General features: G+C 39.0%; 2 protein-coding genes across 11 annotated transcripts in view; one reads left to right on the plus strand and one right to left on the minus strand.

The window, feature by feature from the left end:
• The first annotated feature begins 1732 nt into the window (after positions 1-1732).
• On the plus strand, positions 1733-16537 carry HELB (DNA helicase B). The gene is made up of 13 exons (XM_054273793.1): positions 1733-1922; positions 3158-3532; positions 5783-5991; positions 7256-8119; positions 9144-9315; positions 10076-10217; positions 11172-11302; positions 12345-12429; positions 13316-13375; positions 13928-14132; positions 14758-14892; positions 15101-15535; positions 16018-16537. The coding sequence occupies exons 1-13, from the start codon at positions 1733-1735 to the stop codon at positions 16105-16107; spliced, it is 3093 nt and encodes a 1030-aa protein (XP_054129768.1). The 3' UTR covers positions 16108-16537.
• A 44-nt stretch (positions 16538-16581) lies between these two features.
• Positions 16582-19123, minus strand: part of GRIP1 (glutamate receptor interacting protein 1) — a 307729-nt gene continuing 305187 nt past the window's right edge. For all 10 annotated transcript variants that reach the window (XM_054270788.1, XM_054270762.1, XM_054270771.1 and 7 more), the window contains one exon: positions 16582-18836. In XM_054270788.1, the coding sequence (XP_054126763.1) occupies positions 18600-18836 (237 nt within the window). In that variant the 3' untranslated portion in view covers positions 16582-18599. The remainder of the gene's footprint in view (positions 18837-19123) is intronic.

Below are 19123 nucleotides of genomic sequence, written 5' to 3' on the forward strand. Positions count from 1 at the left end.
TACATTTGTATTTTCAGAATAGACTGGGGCAGTCAGATATCCAGTTTCACTTAGACAAATACATAGTTAAATGTGAAATGATGTTTCATAAGGAAAAAGTATCTTAAAGCACTGAGTCAAATGTATGATTGCCTAACACCATTTAACACTTCAGTAAACTAATGCTTTAAATTTTTAAAATTAACATCAATGTTTCCATCTCCTCTCATGTCTCCCTTTTATAGGCCATGTGTTTTCAGCCTGCCATGTCAAGTAGTAACTTCATTTTCTGTGAATTAAGATGGAGAAAGAACCCCAATATTTCTCACATAAGAACTGAAAACAACTATTTCAATATTCTTATGTGTGCATGAGACTTGCACCTGGGTTTTAACACAATAACAGCAGTATTTACACGCCTCTGTCACGTTATAGGTATTACTTTGACACAGTGATGTAGGTAATCCCAGGGATGGAGAGGTGGCAGAGAACCATGCCAGGACAAAGTCCCATTCTTCTGTGTGAGAGAGCTGAAGGCCCATCAGTTTTGTAAGGAGGAAGGTGGCAAAGAGGGGGACATTCTTTGTAGGGTAGTCCTGTGGGTGGAAGGCCTCCTGGATCATGCGTGGGAAGGAGTCATGAAACAATGTGGAAAAGAATTGTGTTTCTTTCAGGTTAGACCAAAAGTAATTGTTGCATGTTGATCTATTTTATTATACATCACTTGTTCTAAACACACATACAAACAACCTATGCTACTGTTCCGCAGGGTATGTCTGTGCTGCTGACAGCTTCTCAGAAGCTGGGCAAATTATTTGCTGCAAGAATTTAATGTAGCATTGGGGGCATTTCTGTGTTGCATTTTGGTCTTTTGGGGTGTGAAACCACCCAGTTATTTAATCTCAATCAGAATAATGCGCCAGCACCTGCTGCTCTTGTGTCTCCTTTAACTTGCTTGCCAGTACTCTGATGCAGCAAGGAGACATCCACAGAGGCCTTCAATGCACTGTGTGAAAATATAGAACAAAATGAAGAAGTTGGAAGAAAATAGTTAAAAAAAACAAAGACAGGGTAGATCAAAATACAGGAGTCAGCAAAATTATTTTTTTTTAGAAAAATAAATCTTACAAAACTTAATTCATTGATGAAAACATATGCTTGCTAGCAGCGTGAACATGCAAAAATACAACTGCAAAATTTTGCTGAAAAATAAAGCTATGTAACAACATGGCAAATATTAACCTGCTAATTACTAATGAGTGAAAATCTGTTTAAAACAGATTGTAGAAAGACTTGCTTTCATGTCTGAACAGCAGGATTTCTGGGGTCTTCAGTGAGAGTTCAATACTGAACATGAGAAAGCTTGGTATTGCATCAATGAACTGTCATAAGGTTTCAGAAAGGGCAAGGATCCGGTGTTGAGCAAAAGTGAAGACTGAGCAGCAACTGCCAGGGTTGCAGTGTAGGGAAGGAAAGGTGGTTTTCAATGAGGGCCTTCGGGAGAAGAGTTTGCCAGTTATACACAACATTAAACTACTCTGGGGGCACGTGGGCGAAACACAAGCGGATAGACTGGAAGTGCGATGTTTTGATCTGATAGTTTTGTGATAGGGGTCATGTAAACACACAGAATTATGTCCCGAAGTGTTAAAAAAAAAAAAAATAAAAATTGACTCGTCGCCGCGGACTGTCCCGACCCGGGCGCGCCGTCCCGCCCTTGCGCGGGGGCGGGCAGAGCTGCGGCGGGGGCGGCATGGCGGAGGCCGGCGGGCGGCGGGACGCGCTCCTGGAGCTCTGGGGGAACCTGCGGCCGCCGCCGCGCTGGGAGGTGGCGGACGACGATGAGGAAAGCGACGAGGACTTCGAGGAGCTGTTGGCGGAGGATGCGCTCCTGGAGGCCGCCGGCACGGAGCTGCCGGCCGTGCTGCCCCCGCGCCGCGCCGGTGAGGGGCGGCGGGAGCGGGCCGGGGCGGTGAGGGGAGGCGGGAGCGGGCCAGGCCGGGCCGGGCCGGGTGGACAGGGCCGCGGTGCCCTCCCTGCGCGGAGCTCGGGGCTCCGGGCTCCGGGCAGGGCGCGGGGAGGCGAGCGGGGCCGGCGTCGCATGAATGGCGGTGGGGGAGGCGGCCCCGGCCCCGGCCTGCCCGCCCGGGCGCGGTGCTGTGCGCCTGGGGACGGTCCCGGCTCGGCCCTGCCCCACTGCCGGAATTGATCACACGCGAAGGGACTGGGATCCGAAGTAGGCGATGAATAGGTAGTGCGAGGGAAGCGTGATCTCTGCTTTTCTACGGGCACAGGATTGCAGCAGTAAGAGAATATAAGGTTTTCCCATTCAAATTAACTCTACACAAAGCATGCACATTTTTTTTTCTTTTATGACATACGAGCGTGTTGATACTTGATGTTAATGACTTACAACTTTCTGTTTAGAGCTTGGAAAAGTAGGTGAAGTTGGAGCAACCTCTGCCTAAAAAGTATTTTATCTGCAAGTTGTTTTTAAAATGCTAAACTGAGCTAAATAACAAGGAAGAAACGAGTAAGTTATTACAGACCTAAGAGCTGTCCTGGTGAGGAAGAGGCCCTGCCGAACATAGGTGCCCACTTTGTTCTGGTCATAGCAATTGGTTCCCAGTTGCCGAACAGGGAATGGTGTATTTTTTAATTTTTATTTTTTTTGAAGGCAAAGAGGAGGCAAACCAGGTCATCCAAAGTCTTAAGAATTCAATATATTAATTCCTTATAATTTTGGTGGTTCCAGTCATGGGAAATATTTGGCATACAAATGTATCTGAAGATTATGTAGGCATTGTGCTAGCATACTTTGTGATAAAACTGTTTCAAATTCAGCTATTAACTTGAGGTGGAATAAATAGTAAGCCATAATATTATACCATGTGTATTTCATTAGTGTAATAAATTCATAGGCAAGATTTATTCCTCATGCTTAGAGAAGAAGTTTTAGTGCTTGTTTCTGAGTTTGGTTTCACTTTCTTTTTTAAATATTAGTGGAGAGACCGGCATCAGGAGTTTATAGAAACCCCTGCTTTACTATTACTACTGTAACTTACAGAAAAGACCAAAAACAAGTATTGAACCAACAATACTCTTAATCAACACAAAGTTTTAATTTTTATGACTGCCAAGTAACACTGGATTTGTGTTTTTTTTTTTAATGATTCAGTTATTATACAGGAATGTGGCTCCAAAAAGGAGTATGAAGTGGTTGGACGTTTTCCATTAGTTGGCCCTTGGTGGAAAGTTAATGTTAAAGCTAAAAAAATGGGGTCGAAGTACTTTGTGCAAGGATATCCATCGTATTTTCTGCAGACTGATGTAGAAGAAAACAACCGACAAGTATTTTCACTCTTTCTTAAGGAGTGTTGTGTTCCTGATGATTGGAAAGAAAAATTTTTTGCCTGGCTCCCTATGGAGTCTGTGCTGAGTTTTAGCAACCTCGAAGGAAAACTAAAACAGTTCCAAGTTTCACAGCTACAGCCAAGAGGGATCAAAAGCGATACCAAGGATTACAACATCTTCCATTATGTTTCAAAATCATGTAGGTATATCCTGTACTGTTCCAATTGTTTTATAATCTAAGGAGTTTTCTCTCTTATACAGCATTCAAACTAACATGTATTCATTTGAAATGTGTATTCAAATGATTTTTTTATTTTAAAATATGTCAGGACAGCAGGACAATTTATCACTTAAAGATAGGCATACAGAAGGACTTTGCTGAATTCTGTAGGCCAAGTAGAATTGTATGTGCCAGGGATTCCCCATCACTGGAAGTGCTTAATGCCAGGTTGGATGGGGCTCTGAGCAGCCTGGTCTCGTGGAAGGTGTCCCTGGCAGTGGCAGGGGTTTGGAGCTAGTTGATCTTTAAGGTCCAACCCAAACTATTTTATTCTTCTGTGATTCTAGCATGCAAAGACACTGGTGCTTCCTGTAGTTTATTCAGCTGTAACAAGGCTCATTGAAAAATGGGTTCATCACTACTTAGGCACGGTGGCGATGGCTTTTTAGGGCTGGCACATGTTCAGAAGTAGTATAGGTGCTTCTCTGTAGAACAGGGATCAATGAAGGAGTTCAGTCTAGTCCTAACCAGCTGCACTAAATAGTTTATCTAGGTGTGTTTGGATCCCACTGTCAGCAAATTGGTATGGCTGGGAACAGACTGTGGAAGCATTGGAGTGTCCCCACTTTAGACTGCTGAGGGTACTGTTGTGGGCAGCGTTGGTGTGATTACATGAGTGTGAGTGTTAGAGATTGGATCAGGAGTGTGCTTTTGAAGCTGACATCCCCCTTGTCCTCGCTGTGGTGCAATCTCTGAGAGTACTGACTGAGTATCCCTGCTGGATGAAACCCAAACAAGGTGTTCCACCTGCATTCCTGAGGTACTCCAGTCCATAAAGGGCATTCACTCTGTGGGACCAGACAGCTGGTCTGAGGCAAAACACTGAAATATGAGAAAGTTGGTGTGTCTGAGGTGTGGCCTCAGAGCTCTGGTGTGCTCTGATGGTCTGTTTCCATGACCTGTACACACAGGTTGGGTCTATCTGCTGTTAGGTGTAAGCAAGCAGAGTTTTCCAGTACCTCCTTACTGGGCAGTGTCAGGTCAGATGATGGAGGTGACATCACTTTGGGATGTCAAACTGTGTGTAACAGCATAATTCAGGGCCTCTGCTAGAGTTGAACTGACTGTACTTCAAACCCCGTTTGTAAGGGGAGGGGAGTGTTCTGTAGGCTTTCAGGCATTTTGTTCTCATTTCGTAATGATGGAAAAGATTGCACAGTGTGCCTGCTCTTCACCTTTTTGTAGTTGGTGATTTTTTTTCGTAGTATCTAGCTTTAATTTGCTACGTTTTAAGTGTTAATCTTTATCATTGAGCAATATAGACCCTCCCCCCACCCCAGTTGCTACTGTTAGTATTGTAAATTCTTTTGGTTGTCGTTAATTGTTATGGCCTTAAGTAGTTGGTTCTTCAAGCCTTCATGGTATTTTTTTATGTGTGGAAATAGTGTGTATTGATGATTTATGTGTAAATTAAGTACTTGCTTAAAAGGGAAAAGGTTTGGCTTTATGAGGATAAGACAGTGATCTGAAAAAGTAGTTGAGAAAAATTAGTGGTTTAACTTTTCCTTAACACTTAATTAAAAATAGCCTATTTTTTTCTGAGAGCTAAATATTCTGGAAGTCTCACTTTCTTTTTAAATTTGTTTTTCTTTCTTCTGAAATTACCTTTGTAAAGCAAAATATAGAGCAAGTCAGTTTCATTATTCCTCACTCTTAGCCCATGACTGATGTAAACAGGGAAAGTGATAGCTTTATATTGGGGTCATTGAGAGAGTCAGTGGAGAGCACTTTTTTGGTAAATTCTTCTACTGATCTGATACTACAAATATAGAAGTCTCTTTTTATATTTTGAATTTGAAATGTTCTTTGTACATCTGTATGAAAATTACTTCTAGGTAAGAGGCAGGCATGGTGAGGTCTGAACTGACTTTCTACAAAATGCTGTTGAGTATGCAATTTAAACCAAGTGAATAGTACATATTTTCCAAGTGAATACATTTAGTTGCTGATTTTATGTCATCTGTTTACCTTGTTTTTTTTCTTAAGGCAGTTCAGGGAGAACAGACTTTAAAGAAATTTGAAAAGTGTTACGAAAGCTAAGAAAATGAGAGGAATTTGTAATGTCTTGGATATAATGAAAGCAGAAGGATGAAGCCAGAGTCAGTGTAAATTTCTTTGCAACAGTCTTTGTACATGAGATAAAAATTCCTGTGTTTATGGTGTGTGCAGTTGCAGGAAAGGCAGTATTGGGAGCTCTGGCCTTTCCAAGGATACTGGAGTTCTTGCCAGTTCTTCTGCCACGCCACTTTTGCGGTCTGTTAGATAAGATATGTTGGGAAGGAGAGGCTGATGTGGATGATGAGGAGGTGGCTGATGAGATGGGAACAAAACTGGATGAGATACTAAAGGATGAGCCATGGAAACTTGGATTCAGCAGGGTAAGTAATGTTATGTATGGTAAGAATATGGTGTGTGCTGCAGTTGAGGTGCGCTAGCTGGGTTCACTTGATTGAATGGGCATTTGTAGGGGCTGAGCGTAGCTTGTTTGGAAATGGATGGTGTACAGGACTCAGTTTTAGCAAAGGGTTTTGTTCTTCCCTTTGGTCTAGAATTAATTAATCTCAGAAGATTTTAGAAAGTGGTTTTGTTACAACCATTTGTTTAGTATTTTCTACAAGAGACAGAAAATAAAGTGCTTGAGGTAATTGGGCCAAAAGTTAGCTAATTTAAAATCCTCAACTCTTCAGTTTTATACCGGTAAGTGAGACTTTTGTTCCTGATGTATAGAACAGTATCTATGCTTTCATAGTAAGGTTGATAAGTTTCTCTGTAAGAGATCATCTGGTCCAGTATTTTGTTTTTTGCAATGGAATTTGCAGTGGCTGCTTACCTTCCTGTTTTCCTTTGCTGCGCTTGCCGTAGCTTTGCTGCTGCACCTCACCTTAGCAGTCCTGGACCTTACATGAGAGCATTAGGTGTTCACAAATGTGGTTGGTTTTCCTTCTTTAGGCCTCCAGTGCTTTACTGATGGAGGTTCTGACTTGCCTTAATCTAATTTCAGAGATTCAGCAGGGTAGCCAATATATTCCAGTGTTTCATGTAATTTCCTTTGAAAAGATTTTCCTGATGTCCAGTTTGACTGTTCCTTATGCAATATGGACTTGCTGCTCTCTTGCTTCAAGGACCTGCATTCTCACTGCAGTTTTTTATTGCTTGAAGACTTTCTTTAGCTTTTTCTCTTACAATTGAGCAAGTACAATTAATTTTTCTTGCTCTCAGTAGTTCGTCTGTTTTGCACATCTCAATCTTTCACTATTTTGTGGTAGTGTCTGTAGAGGTGGCATATTTCTTGAATACATTCAGAATTAGGTACAGTATTCTGGCTACTGGCTTTCCTGTGCACTGCTTCTACAGTTTGTGTACATTTACATGAAAATGTTGTATTTGGTGTGCACGAGTTTTTCCCTAGTGCCTTTTTGCCAGGTTTTTTATTTTTAAAGTTTCTGTTTCATATAGATGGGTAAGTAAGAGGACTTATTGCAGCTTACTTTTAAGTATTTTACTTTATGAAAAATATGCAAATTTTTGCAAACGTCCACCTTCTGAATTGCAATTTGTATTTACTAGGAGGAATGTTGTTTAGCAGAGGCTAACATCTTCTGCAATAAATCTATGTTTGCTTTTACTCTTTTTGGGGAGAAGATTATGTATAAGGAGTTGAACATTCCTTACTGTGAGGCAACGTGGGCTGCCTTCTGTCAGTGTGAACATCTCCTCCGGAAGATTCCTGTCTTGCAGAAGAATGCATTGATTCTGTATGATCAGCTCAAGACACGCTGCAGACAAATGGGACACACATATGAAGATCAAGATGAATTAGCTCGTTTGCTATCCAAACACATGTCCATCGAGCATGTTTGGCAATCTCTTGAGTTTTTGAAAGATCAGAATGTAGTGATACGGGAGAAAAAGCTGGTGTTTCTGCCTCATCTTTACAAATCTGAAAAAGACATTGCAATGTATGTAGGTGACCTTCTGGCAAAACACACATGGAAACTGGATGTGGATGTCAAAAAGATACTTAGCATTTCTGAGGCACCAGGAGAAACTGTAGATAACAAAATGAATATTACCCAGGCACATGAAATAGAGGAAAATAATCCAGACAATCATAATGGTGAAAATCACTTTCCCGAAAAGGAGGTGGGCTCTATGTCTGGTATCCAAAGTAAAGCAGAGGTAGACAAAGATCAGGTGATTGCTGTAGAAAAAATTTGTTCCAATCCTGTCACAATCATAAGTGGAAAAGGAGGCTGTGGGAAGAGTACAATAGTTAGCTGCCTTTTTCGTCACTTAAAGCAAATGGAAAAAGAAGTGGAAGCTGCTTCCAAGGTCTTTGAAGGAGACTGGGATGCATCTGAGGAATGGAATACATTTGATCACTACTGGGAACCAGAGAATATGTATGAAAAAAAATATTTGAATGTACTATTCACTGCACCTACAGGGAGGGCAACAAGTCTTTTGAGAGAAAAAACACAGCTTCCTGCATATACACTACATCAGGTAAGGTTTGTTTGTTTTGGGTTTTGTTTCTTCTTTGTTTTTTGTTTTTTAATTGAGTTCTGAAACATATTTTGACACTGTTCATTCTTGTTTTAGAAAAGAAAAGCAGCTTGTTATAGGACTTCCCTTAAGAAATGTGTAGCCTATTAGTGTTATTAATGTTAATGCTTGGGTACAGCTTATCAGCATTATGTTTTGGGGGAATCATAAATCAGTCACTTGAAATACATTATTTTCTAACTTTGGTTTCTTTACTATTTATATACATCTGAAACTTGTGCTTCTCTAGGGCATCTGGTTTTTTCAGCTTCTCAGTTCCGCATTTTAGTTTAATGAAGGCAAAAATGATTTCTAGGTGGTAGAGCTGTTTTCTAGGATCCTGTTGCCTAGCAATCATAGCAGCACATACATGAAAACATCAGTAGCCTGGAGCTGAATAATGAGAGAAATCTCATTTGCACAGTGTTTCCTTAATTAATGTTAGGTATTGTGGAATTTTTTTTTAGAAAAATGTAGAAAGCAAACTTTGTTAATAAACTTAGGCCAAGTCTGTCTTGTTCTAGGGAGCAACAGTGCCAAGAAGACATTGGAGTTACATAGTAACCCATATAAGTAGAAATTATAATAACATAAAAAGTACTGTTGGTTTATTTTATCTTTGGGGACTGGATAGTTAGTTGCCTGTTCCCCTTCCCCATGCAATTTTGGGTATTATTAATGACAGCAAGTTGTAGTAGGAGGTGTTCTGTTACTGAGCAACCTAATCGCTGACCTAGTGTCTTTAACAATTTCTGCAGGAAAAAAAGACTATGCTTTTATGTAAGTCAGTGTTGCTAATCTCAGCTAGAAATGCATTCACTGAGGAAGAAAATAAGACAAAATGATTGAGTCTTCTGGGTCTTTACAGGTGTAAGTTCAGAATTTTGGATAATAGCTCTACATACATCAGATGATACCACATTGTCTACTTTTATGACATGGCTTAGAGTTGATTAGTGTCAGAGCTTGCTTTATTTGTTTCTAGATTATCTATAGTTTTAAGTCGTGGAGGCGGAGTGACCAAGAACAGCCGTGGAAATTTTCTGCAGTTACGGTTCTCGTTGTGGATGAAGGAAGTTTGGTGTCTGTACGCATTCTTAGTTTAGTTTTGAAACTCTTGTGTGAGCATGCTCAGCTTGCTAAGCTTATTATTCTAGGTAAGTGAAACAGCAAATTTAGCATTGTACAATGTTTCATAATGCCCAATATACAGTGTAAGTATCAAAGCTCACACTGAGTCTCTTAAAATGTTACATTGTTCTGTACTTGGATACTTCTGCTATTTCTTAAGGTCAAATGAGGTAGACAATTTCCCAAATGTCAGTATGAAAGTATCAGTATCTCCATTATCTGTTTTAGCAGTGTTTTGTCTTATTCTGACTTCCATGTGGTAGGTTATTACATCTTGCAAACGGAAAACTTTTCTGATTTCCTTAAATGTGAAGGAGCTGTTGTTAGCATATGAATTGTATGTTAGAAGGGAGTTTTCATGCCATTCTAAATGCTAGGATCATCTTGTTTTAATTTAGAAAGGAAAGCAAAGAAATGTAAAGTCAATTTTTTATGCTTTCTTAGAGGTTTCCTTTTTGACACGCTATTTATGGCATTTGTTTTTAAATACGTAGCTTTCAGAGTGGGTTTGAGTAAGATGTGATCACTGTCAGTGCAGATCAGGCAGAAGGATTTACCCTTGCTAGTAAAGCATTACTGGGTGAGGAGTATAAGAAAACTACACTACAGCCTTATTCCCAAAGTTTCTTAGGTTCTTGAAAGTTTGATTTCATGTGAATTGCATTAAGGATGTTACTATGTAGACACTTGAGTATTTGTTCATACAAGTATTCATTTTTTTAAGGACAGTTTTCAGCTGATGATATGTTATTCCTTCTCACAAAGACTAACATGCATTCTGTTTAGGTGACACTAGACAGCTACCAAGCATAGACCCAGGAAACATGTTAGCTGATATCTTTGAGGGTCTAAAATCAAGAGGCTTTTCTGTGGAACTGCGAACTAACCACAGAGCTGAATCACAACTAATTGTAGACAATGCGTCAAGGTAGGATATCCTGATGTGCGTGTGAAGAATCCTTGTAATTCTTGCCTGGCCTTTTCCATGTAAATAGCCCTGCATCCAGATTTGACTCTGTAGTATTGCTTCTGTTAGTTTTTTTAGTCCAAATCCATAACATTGGTTTTAAAAGCAAACAACCCTCCAAAACAACAACAACAAAACTCTACAGATTTTTTCAGACATATATATTGGACAAAAAAAGTGTGTGTTGGAATGCTCTTGAATTTTATGGGATGTGTTTCACTATTGTGCTATCAGGTACTCTGCTTTCAAATGAGTTGTAAATGCACAACTGACTTTATGCCTTCTAAAATGGCTTGCGATTTTAGAAGACAAAATCTTCTAAAAATGAAGTTTTAAAGACATTGCTGGTAAGAATGACAACAACTAAAACAGATTGAATTGCTTGGAGACTTTAGATGTCAAGGGCCATTACATCACAGGTTCTTTGTATTTTTTTTCTCTGTCAATAGCTAAGGAGTCTAAATGTTTCCAGCATTTGCATTACTTTTGTTTTGGAAATTATCCTATCGGTGCTTGATTTCTTTTTTAAACCTCTAAGAAGAAAATCTAGGTTTGGATATTATTTGAATTTGAGAATATTCTGAACATTTGCAGGGTGTTCAGAACCACTAAGTGTTTCACAAACATTCTTACTTATTTTTTGATAACACTTCTGTTTCAATCCACTTTGCTCCCATGGGAAGAACTGTATGAGTAATACTAAGTATCTGCTGCAGTGATGGAGGGTTTAGAGAACAAACTACCAATTTTTCAATGTGAAATCAAGTTACGCTCTGAGGAAAGAGTTTTCAGGCAATATAGAGTAGATGACAAAAGATTTCTAGGTGGTGAACTTCAGGCTGATGCAGCTGATGATATGCTGGAATTCTGTAACTGAAAATAACTTTTTGTTTTTCCTCCAATGCTCTGCTCCAGAATCTCTCACCGGCAGCTTCCTGAATTTGATGAGGTGCTGAAAGTTTCTGCTTGGAATGAGGAAATGACAATGCCAATCCCAGAGAAGAAATTTATTTTTATTGCTTTGCCTGCTGGCGGGAATTGTCAGAGTATGTCAGTTTCTGATCTTGATTTTCCCTTTGGTAAAGCATAGACTATTGTCTGGAGCAAAAATTTTGGGAAAATTTTAATCTGGCTTTGTTTGTGGCATAAATTTAAATGCTACATTCATAGTTTGTCTTTTGCCTTCTAAGAAGTGCACGCAGCAAGACCTGTAAGTGCAAAGAATGGGCTGTAGAGCTCCAACTCACCAGTGAGACTTTGAAATGGGGGACAGCTTCCTCCACTGTAATCAAATGGGGTTGTCTTTTTAAATTGTAGTGGAGCTGTCAAACTTTAAGAGATTTTCAGAATTGATTCAGAGGTGAATCATTTGAGTAAAAAGTGACTCTTAACAATATGGTGTGCTGGACAGGAACGTGCTCCCAGCTGTAGAACGGAGTTAGGAAAATTCTAAGAAGGGATGGCAGTATGTCTCTTAAAATGTTTTGGGGTCAGGGCTAGAGCCATTGTTTAGTGGGGTTTTTTGACATTTATTGGGTGTAAGTGGATTGAGTGGCCTCTCTTTTATATGCATCAAAACACTTCAAGGGGAATGCAGAAAAAAAAATGGTACGAACATTATCACCTTATCTTACTCTAGTAAAATACTCAGCAAGCAGAATACTGAAGTTAGATTTCTTCTGTGAAATCCAAGTGTATAGGTCTGTGGCTTGAAAATATTTAATCTTTACCTCTTCAATGTGCTGTAGCAAAAACTTACTTTGCATGAAATATGCTCCATGCAGCTGTTGTTTAACGCAGAAATAAGAATTTGTTTCTTTCCATATCTCTCTTATTTCTCTGATTTTAATAGTGGACTAACTGCATGATGCTTTCTTGGGTGTTTTATGGTGTATTTCTGTTTCTTTTGGGGGTGTGTCATTTTGTGTGGGAGTTTTGGGGGGGGTTGTTTCTTTTTTGTTTTGTTTTAAACAAGTTGAGATGTCATTAAAGCAAGAAATAAGCAAAGGCAATTTCATATTGAATTATATTTTCCTTTTTTAAATTCTGAATATTTTCATGTCTTACCTTTTACATCTTTTAAAACAGATTTACAAACTGCAATAAAGATGTTACTTAAAAAAGGGCCAGGATTGGAGGATGCCAAACAATCACAATTCATTGCTTTCAGAAGGTAATGGAGTGTGCAGGAAGACATTGAAAAAATCCTTGCTAGCAGCCACAATCTAAAAATAGCTGAGTGTGTTGAGTTGGAGAGACTAGTGGCAATAGCATAAAACTATTAGATATTCGGGAATACTCATCACCTAGGAACGGTGCGATGTAGGGCTGTAACACACTTTGAGAAAGACTGGAAGTCAGTAATCACAGGAGCATGAATAGTATGCATGGCTTTGCAGAACGCTGAAGGGATAAAAGGCATAATGTGCACTAGCACCAATAGTCCATAACCTTCAGTTCTGCACAAAAGGATACTTAAGAAAAAACTCCACCTTTAATTGTGAAGAACATTTTCTCAGGACGTAAAAATCATGCACTATTTACAGGTTCCCAGTGAGCTAATAAGTGATTTGGGAATGCTGAATAACTCTGGTATCAATTTTTTTCTCCAGTCTGCATTCAGGTACAATACTATTATTAGTCATTTTTGTGTATGATTCTTCTGGAATATATTTATAGGTACTTGAGTTGCATTTAAAAGTTAAAATTCCAAGTCTTTAAAACGCAAATAAATCTTATTGCTATTTTAATATATCCACAGACAGAAAATAATCTGTCCATGTTTTAGTTTTTCTTTAGTTTTCTTCATCTTAAAACCAAATCTAGCTAATCTAGGTGTACAGTGCAAAAGCTTTCTGTGCTATTTAGACAAAACTGTTCCTTTACTGCTCTGTCTTCTAAACTCTGAATAAGTAATTGTTCTAATAGGTGGTGGAAGAGCATCAGAGAGAAAAAGGGCTTTTTCCATTATTTATAAAGTAATGCTTATGTGATATTGCTTGTAATTGTATGTTTTGTATATAATGACTTTGTTCATGTTCTTGTGGTGTATGATTTAGGCAAGATTGTGATCTAATAAATGAACTTTGCTGCCAACACTACTCAGATCATTTAACCAGGTAAGCCAGTGTTTTGCATTTTTCCTGTCACCAATTTAATTTTGTTTTTAAAAGTGTTATAGCCAGACCAACACCATAAAATAAGATTTTAAAACTTCCAATGGTCCATCTAGATCTGATTATGTTATAAATCATTCATACAATAAACTTTATTTGATGGGCTCTTTAATCTCATTTTGAATAGTGGTAAACGGCTTTTCATTTAAATTCATTATGTGAATTCTGAGATTTTAAGTTACTATTGAATATTCAAAATTCATATAAAAGCAACATGAAAAAACCCTCAAGGTTAAATTTTTTTTGCCATTATATGATTTCTAAATAGATTCTGAAATACTTTTGTGTTACTCTGTATTACTGGTTTATATTATTGTTTTTTTACCAATTTGTTTTACAAAAGTTTAAGAAACAAATGTGTTACCCTAACTATTTTGAATATTATTGAAGTTTTTAATCTGGGTCAAGTATAGAGAATGGAAAGAGAAAAAACACTGAGAGATGGTAAATGCACACTTTGTAAATACATTTTCCCTTTTTCTTTCTCTGACCTAGAGACCATAAGAAGAGATTTTTGTTTCAAACTGGGGACAAGATTGCCAGCACACGAAATGTTTATCTCAAGGATCTCTTGGCCACCCGTGGTGTCAGAGAGGGTTCTAATGGCCAGGAATGCAGACGTGGAGAAACCCCACTCACTGCAGAGTCTAATGAGGAGGGCAAACGACTCTGCAATGGAGATATATTTTTCATAACAGAGGTGAGTCCTGGCAGCAAGAACTTGCACAAAGAAAACCTGGTGGGAAGTGATTCAGTGCTTCCTAAATCCCCAGAACAAAACAATTGACTATTTTAAAATTTGGCCCCTAATACATACTTAGTTTTGCTAAACAGTTGTCTAAAAGGCATGGAAGAGGCAAGGTATGGTAGAAAGTTAAAAAACCCTCTATTCTGGGTTTTTGGTACAATGTGTTTCACTTGGTGTGATTGTGTTCAGTGTAGATACAGTCTGTAACTACTCAAATGTACTGTAATTGAAATAGATAATGTTTAACATGGTCTGAAGTAAAGAGTAATGTTACAGCTGAAGTTTGCCCCGGAAGAAAACCAAGCTGGCCTAAAAGTACCAGCAACAAAAAACTGGGGTTTTTTGCTGGGTTCAGTGAGTTGAGCAGTGAAAGTATCAGTAGTTGGCGTAGGCCCTGAACAGTGAAAACTGTTTTCCTTCAAGGTGGTCAGGGAAAGACAGCAATTTATTGGGTTTAGTGTCTTCTGAAACTTTGAGCTGGTTGACCTTGCAGCTGTTGTAATTTCAGGGCAAGCCAGAATAGGGAAGTACAGACATTGCTCCAGGCTCACTGCTGAGTGTTGTGCTATTCCTTTAGGATGTAGAAATTGATAAGCAGCGCTTGCTGACCATCAGCAGCACGGACGGCTCCACGTTCACTGTGAGCTACACGGCACTGAGGAAGCTGTGTCACATCAGGCATGCCTGGGCCAGAACTATTCACACATTCCAGGTAAAACCACAGCAGCTGTTAGCTGAGCTAATGCACTCTATTCTCTCATGAAAAAATCAGAAACTTTTCTTGAAACTAGAATTCCTTGAATGCAGGATAGAAAATATTCTCGAGAGTGTCCCCAGTTGCCTCCAACTTCCTCACTCCTGTAATTTTTTAACTATTTCCTGGAGATCGGCCTTTGAATCAGAGTTCTCCCGCGTTGCAGGGCTCGGAGGAGAGGACCGTGGTGTACGTGGTTGGCAACGCGGGCCGGCAGCACTGGCAGCACGTGTACACGGCTGTGACCAGGGGGCGCTGCCGCGTCTACATCGTGGCTGAGGAGCTGCACCTGCGGAGAGCAGTGAAGAGCAAGGAGATCGCCAGAAAAACGCGTTTGCAGAGGTTTCTGAGAGAGGCAATTGCAGAAACAAACAACTGTCCCGAACAAATGCCCTCTCCCCCGAAGAGGTGCTGGCAAAATCAAGAGCTCGAGGCTCAGTCTGTTTCTGCTACTCAAGGTGCTCCTGACCCACCTGAACAGAGTGACCTCATGATACAGGAAGGGTCATCAGCTCTCAGTAAAGAGAAGGTGGGCAGTCTGCAGCAAAGTCCATGTAAAAGACAAATCCCTGCACCTGAGGATGCTACAGAAATACCCCTGGTGAGTATCTCCTTACTGAGAAAGTTCAAACCTTTGCACTCTCTTTCACCACCACAAGTCACCAGGGCACTGTTACGGTTGTTTGATTGACATTTATTTAATAATTTTCAAGTTGACCAGTAATTGGTGAAGCAGTCAAATTTGGCAGATGTCTTTGCAGAGTAATATATAGCTAATACAGAAAAAAAGGTCAATAGTAGAAAACTTATATGTGTTTTTACTCTCAGAGTGATCTCTTAGCCAGCTTAGCCTGTATCAGCTTATGGTTTGTGCACAAATGTCAGTTTTTAGGTGACGTGCTGTGAGAGATGTATATAAAATTTAATAATTGAAATTGATTTTTATTAAGTCAAACCTGATAACAGATGCTTTTTTTTTCATTACATCTAATTTCTGAGCTCATGGAGAAAGTGCCTGTTTTGAAGAAGCTAATATATTTTAGTTCTGTTTCAAGCTTGGGTAACTTTTTTTTGTTTTGACAGACAACAGTAGAAGAATCCCCACTTGGATCTTCCAGACTTAAGAATCTTTCATTGGGACAGCAAATTCCCAGGAAACTCTTCAAAAGCTAACAGACAATTATTACTTGGTCTTGGTATGAACCTTTATTGAACCTGTTGAAGATTTTTGGGATGGAGATCCTGAATGTTCAGGTGCCTTTTAAAGGATTTCTTGGTTTTGTATGTTCTGTGAAGAACAGCTTATTTTATGCTGAGCCTCTTAAATTTTCAGTGATCCATTTTTAATAGATTCCCTGGTGTACTGCTCATCAGAAATCATGTAATTCTTTCATTTTGCTGAAGACTGAACTTACAGGTCTTTAAGGTTCCAGATGTTCCCTTAAAAAATACACAAGGATGTATTTTGGTTTAAAGACTCCTAGTTGTCCATACCAAGATTTATCCATCTCCAAATGCTATGATATTGATGAGATGCTCTTACTGATGTGCCAATTCTGTTGATTCCTTGAGAAAAAAAAAAAGTTTACAAAGGGGTGTAGGTTTCTCTGATGTGGCAGATTTGTGGCCATGAAGCTTTGATGATGGATCATGGGTTTTAATCTTGTTATAGGCATAACAAGAAAGTTGCAATCAGTGACATAGAAAACTTTTTCTATGATGTAGAACTTGCCATTGCTGCTTTAGCTAATAGTTGATTATGATAGCTGATGATGATCTTGGTAAGAAAAGCAAAACTCCAAATCAGAGCTGAAATAACATTCCACTTTTAGCTTTCTCATGTGTGCTTTGGGACTTGCTGCATTGCAGTTTTGAAATTAATAAATTGAATGTTCAACCAAACATCAGACACATTGTACTAAAATGTGGACAACCTGCTTACCTTCAACAATTTTTTCTTTTCACATATGGTAGGAAAAAGTATACCACAAATATAAAAATGGTATTTTTTTCTAAAACTGTGGGGAAAAAAATGGGAAAAATATGAAGTAGAAAAACTCTACCTCATTTTTAATGTCTTCAAATCACTGTTTATTTCAATTTATACAGTTTTTCCATACAAATATTTGCAACAGTTTGAATTTCAAAAAACATAACATAGACGATAAATATCATGCTATTAAAGTATTAAATTTGTACAAAAATACTTTACAGTTTAATACTTATTTGTTACAAATAAAAATACATATTTAAGTGACTCATGAACCTTGGAGTTTTTGTTTTGTTGATTTTTTTTTTTTTACATGATTCAGCCTATAATGTCATTCTGACCTTTTCTGGCAGTGCTGAAATAGAAATCAGAGCTACTCGTGTGTGTGCAGGGCAGGTGAGCTTGTTTATGTATTGGAAACAGCAACAGGGATACATTAAACAGTTTAAATTGACCAGAAACAACTCTGTAAGGTGATTGCTTAGATATGGAGACTCTACAAATGTACAAATCCAGTATCTTTATATTCACCAATAACAATAATTACCAATAACAACTTGAATACCAGAATAAACCAATGCAGCTGCTGGTGAGCATATAAAGCAACTGGCAGTATTTTATTGCTTGGGAGAAGAGGGGAGAGGAGACAATTTGTGTGATGTGTTTGTAAAATATATTTACAATTTTATATTCTAAAAATGCGTGGCAGGGGGTAATGTTAATCATAAAGAAGACTGAAAACAAAGCATATTAAATAGGACCTTTCTTCCTTCAAGAAACTGATTGACTTAAAAAGCTCATGTGTGACAGTACAAGTTTACAGGTTTATGGATCATTAAAGAGCTTTTGTATCAATCTCCACTGACATAATTTTAAAAAAGCCATTTTCTTTTAAAAAAACCTTTCTAATTTGTCTAAACTCATTTCAGTTCCACTCTTTTCAGTAATCCCTTGTCAGAGGTTTTATCCCACTAAAAAAGTCTCTGCTTAAAAATCCCCACAGGTTGCAAGACATACCATTAAATATTTCATTGCATAGGGAGTAACAAATGTTCTAACAAAGTTTGCTGAAGTGGGGAGCAATGTTCAATGCAGACTGCAGCTTCCTGCAAGCATTTTGTTATAACATCTAAACCCTGCTATGTCTAATGAGTGCACCCTTCTCGCCAGCGAATAAAGGTTTCCAAAATCAGAGATGTAGCCATTTGCAAGGAAAACCCAGTGCAGTAAAACACTCTTCCTTGTCCATCAGACAGCAGCACCTTCCTCATAAAAGGATTTTTAAAAACACCATAACCTGGACACTACTGTTAACAGAGGTTAACTCCATGTTTTTCCCTCAAACAGCTGCTGTTGCTGAAGGGAGAAGAACATTTAGATCATGTTTAAAACATCTCCCCAGTTTCTTATTGGGGGAAAAAAAAGGCCCTTATGTGTTTTTTTTTTTTTTTTACTGTTACTAATCCTAGATTGCTTAGAATGGAAAATGACTTAATGAAGAATGAAACTATTTCCAAAGTAACCGTGGATTAATAGAAGCCTTGAGACAGACCAACTGACCTCCTGTGCTTTTCAGTGCTGTACAGCATCTGAGCCTCAATCTCAGAGCACTCCTGCATGGATTTAGCACCATAATTGTCTGTAGTTGCCGGGTGTCCTGCCGCAGTGGTTCCTGCTATAAGGTGTTTGTGGGGTCCCGTGTCTCCGTGCCGGCGCTGCTGTGCGCGCTCTGCTGCAGGAAGGCGGCGCTGGGGTCGCTCCACTCCCCGCTCCCTGCAGGGTGCTGGTCTGAGCCTCCTTTCTGGGATGCCAGGGGGTTCCTGCTAATGACCAGTTCCAGCTTATTGCCAGATTCTGCGATGAGGGGCACAACCAAACAGCAGTCAAAGTCTCTGGTGCGAACGTGGTTTACCTGATTGATGAGAAACAATTTATTCTTGAGACTATGGAGCTTGATTTAACTATTCCAGGTAGAGAATCGGCCAGCGTAAGACTTTTTAACTGTGATGTCTGGTCTGAAGACATCAATTAAGTTTTCTACTCACTTTTAAAGAGAATGTAACAGAGGTGGGGATATTTAGACTGGTGCTGGCTGTTGCCAGCTTTCACAATGCTCACTCCAATAATGACATTTAACAGCACATAGTTTTTCATGGTGTTTGTCACTTAAAATGCAGTAGAACACATCTGTAATTTCAA

The sequence above is a fragment of the Melozone crissalis genome, unplaced genomic scaffold (assembly GCF_028551555.1).
Source record: "Melozone crissalis strain CALT ecotype California unplaced genomic scaffold, PUWL_Pcris_2 ptg000004l_1, whole genome shotgun sequence".
Lineage (NCBI taxonomy): Eukaryota > Metazoa > Chordata > Aves > Passeriformes > Passerellidae > Melozone > Melozone crissalis.

Excerpts from the sequence above, each read along its gene's own strand:
- HELB (XM_054273793.1), top strand. The coding sequence starts at position 1,733 with ATGGCGGAGGCCGGCGGGCGGCGGGACGCGCTCCTGGAGCTCTGGGGG. Across the intron at positions 14,133-14,757 it reads ATATATTTTTCATAACAGAG|GATGTAGAAATTGATAAGCA; the intron begins GTGAGTCCTGGC and ends CTATTCCTTTAG. Across the intron at positions 14,893-15,100 it reads GAACTATTCACACATTCCAG|GGCTCGGAGGAGAGGACCGT; the intron begins GTAAAACCACAG and ends CCCGCGTTGCAG.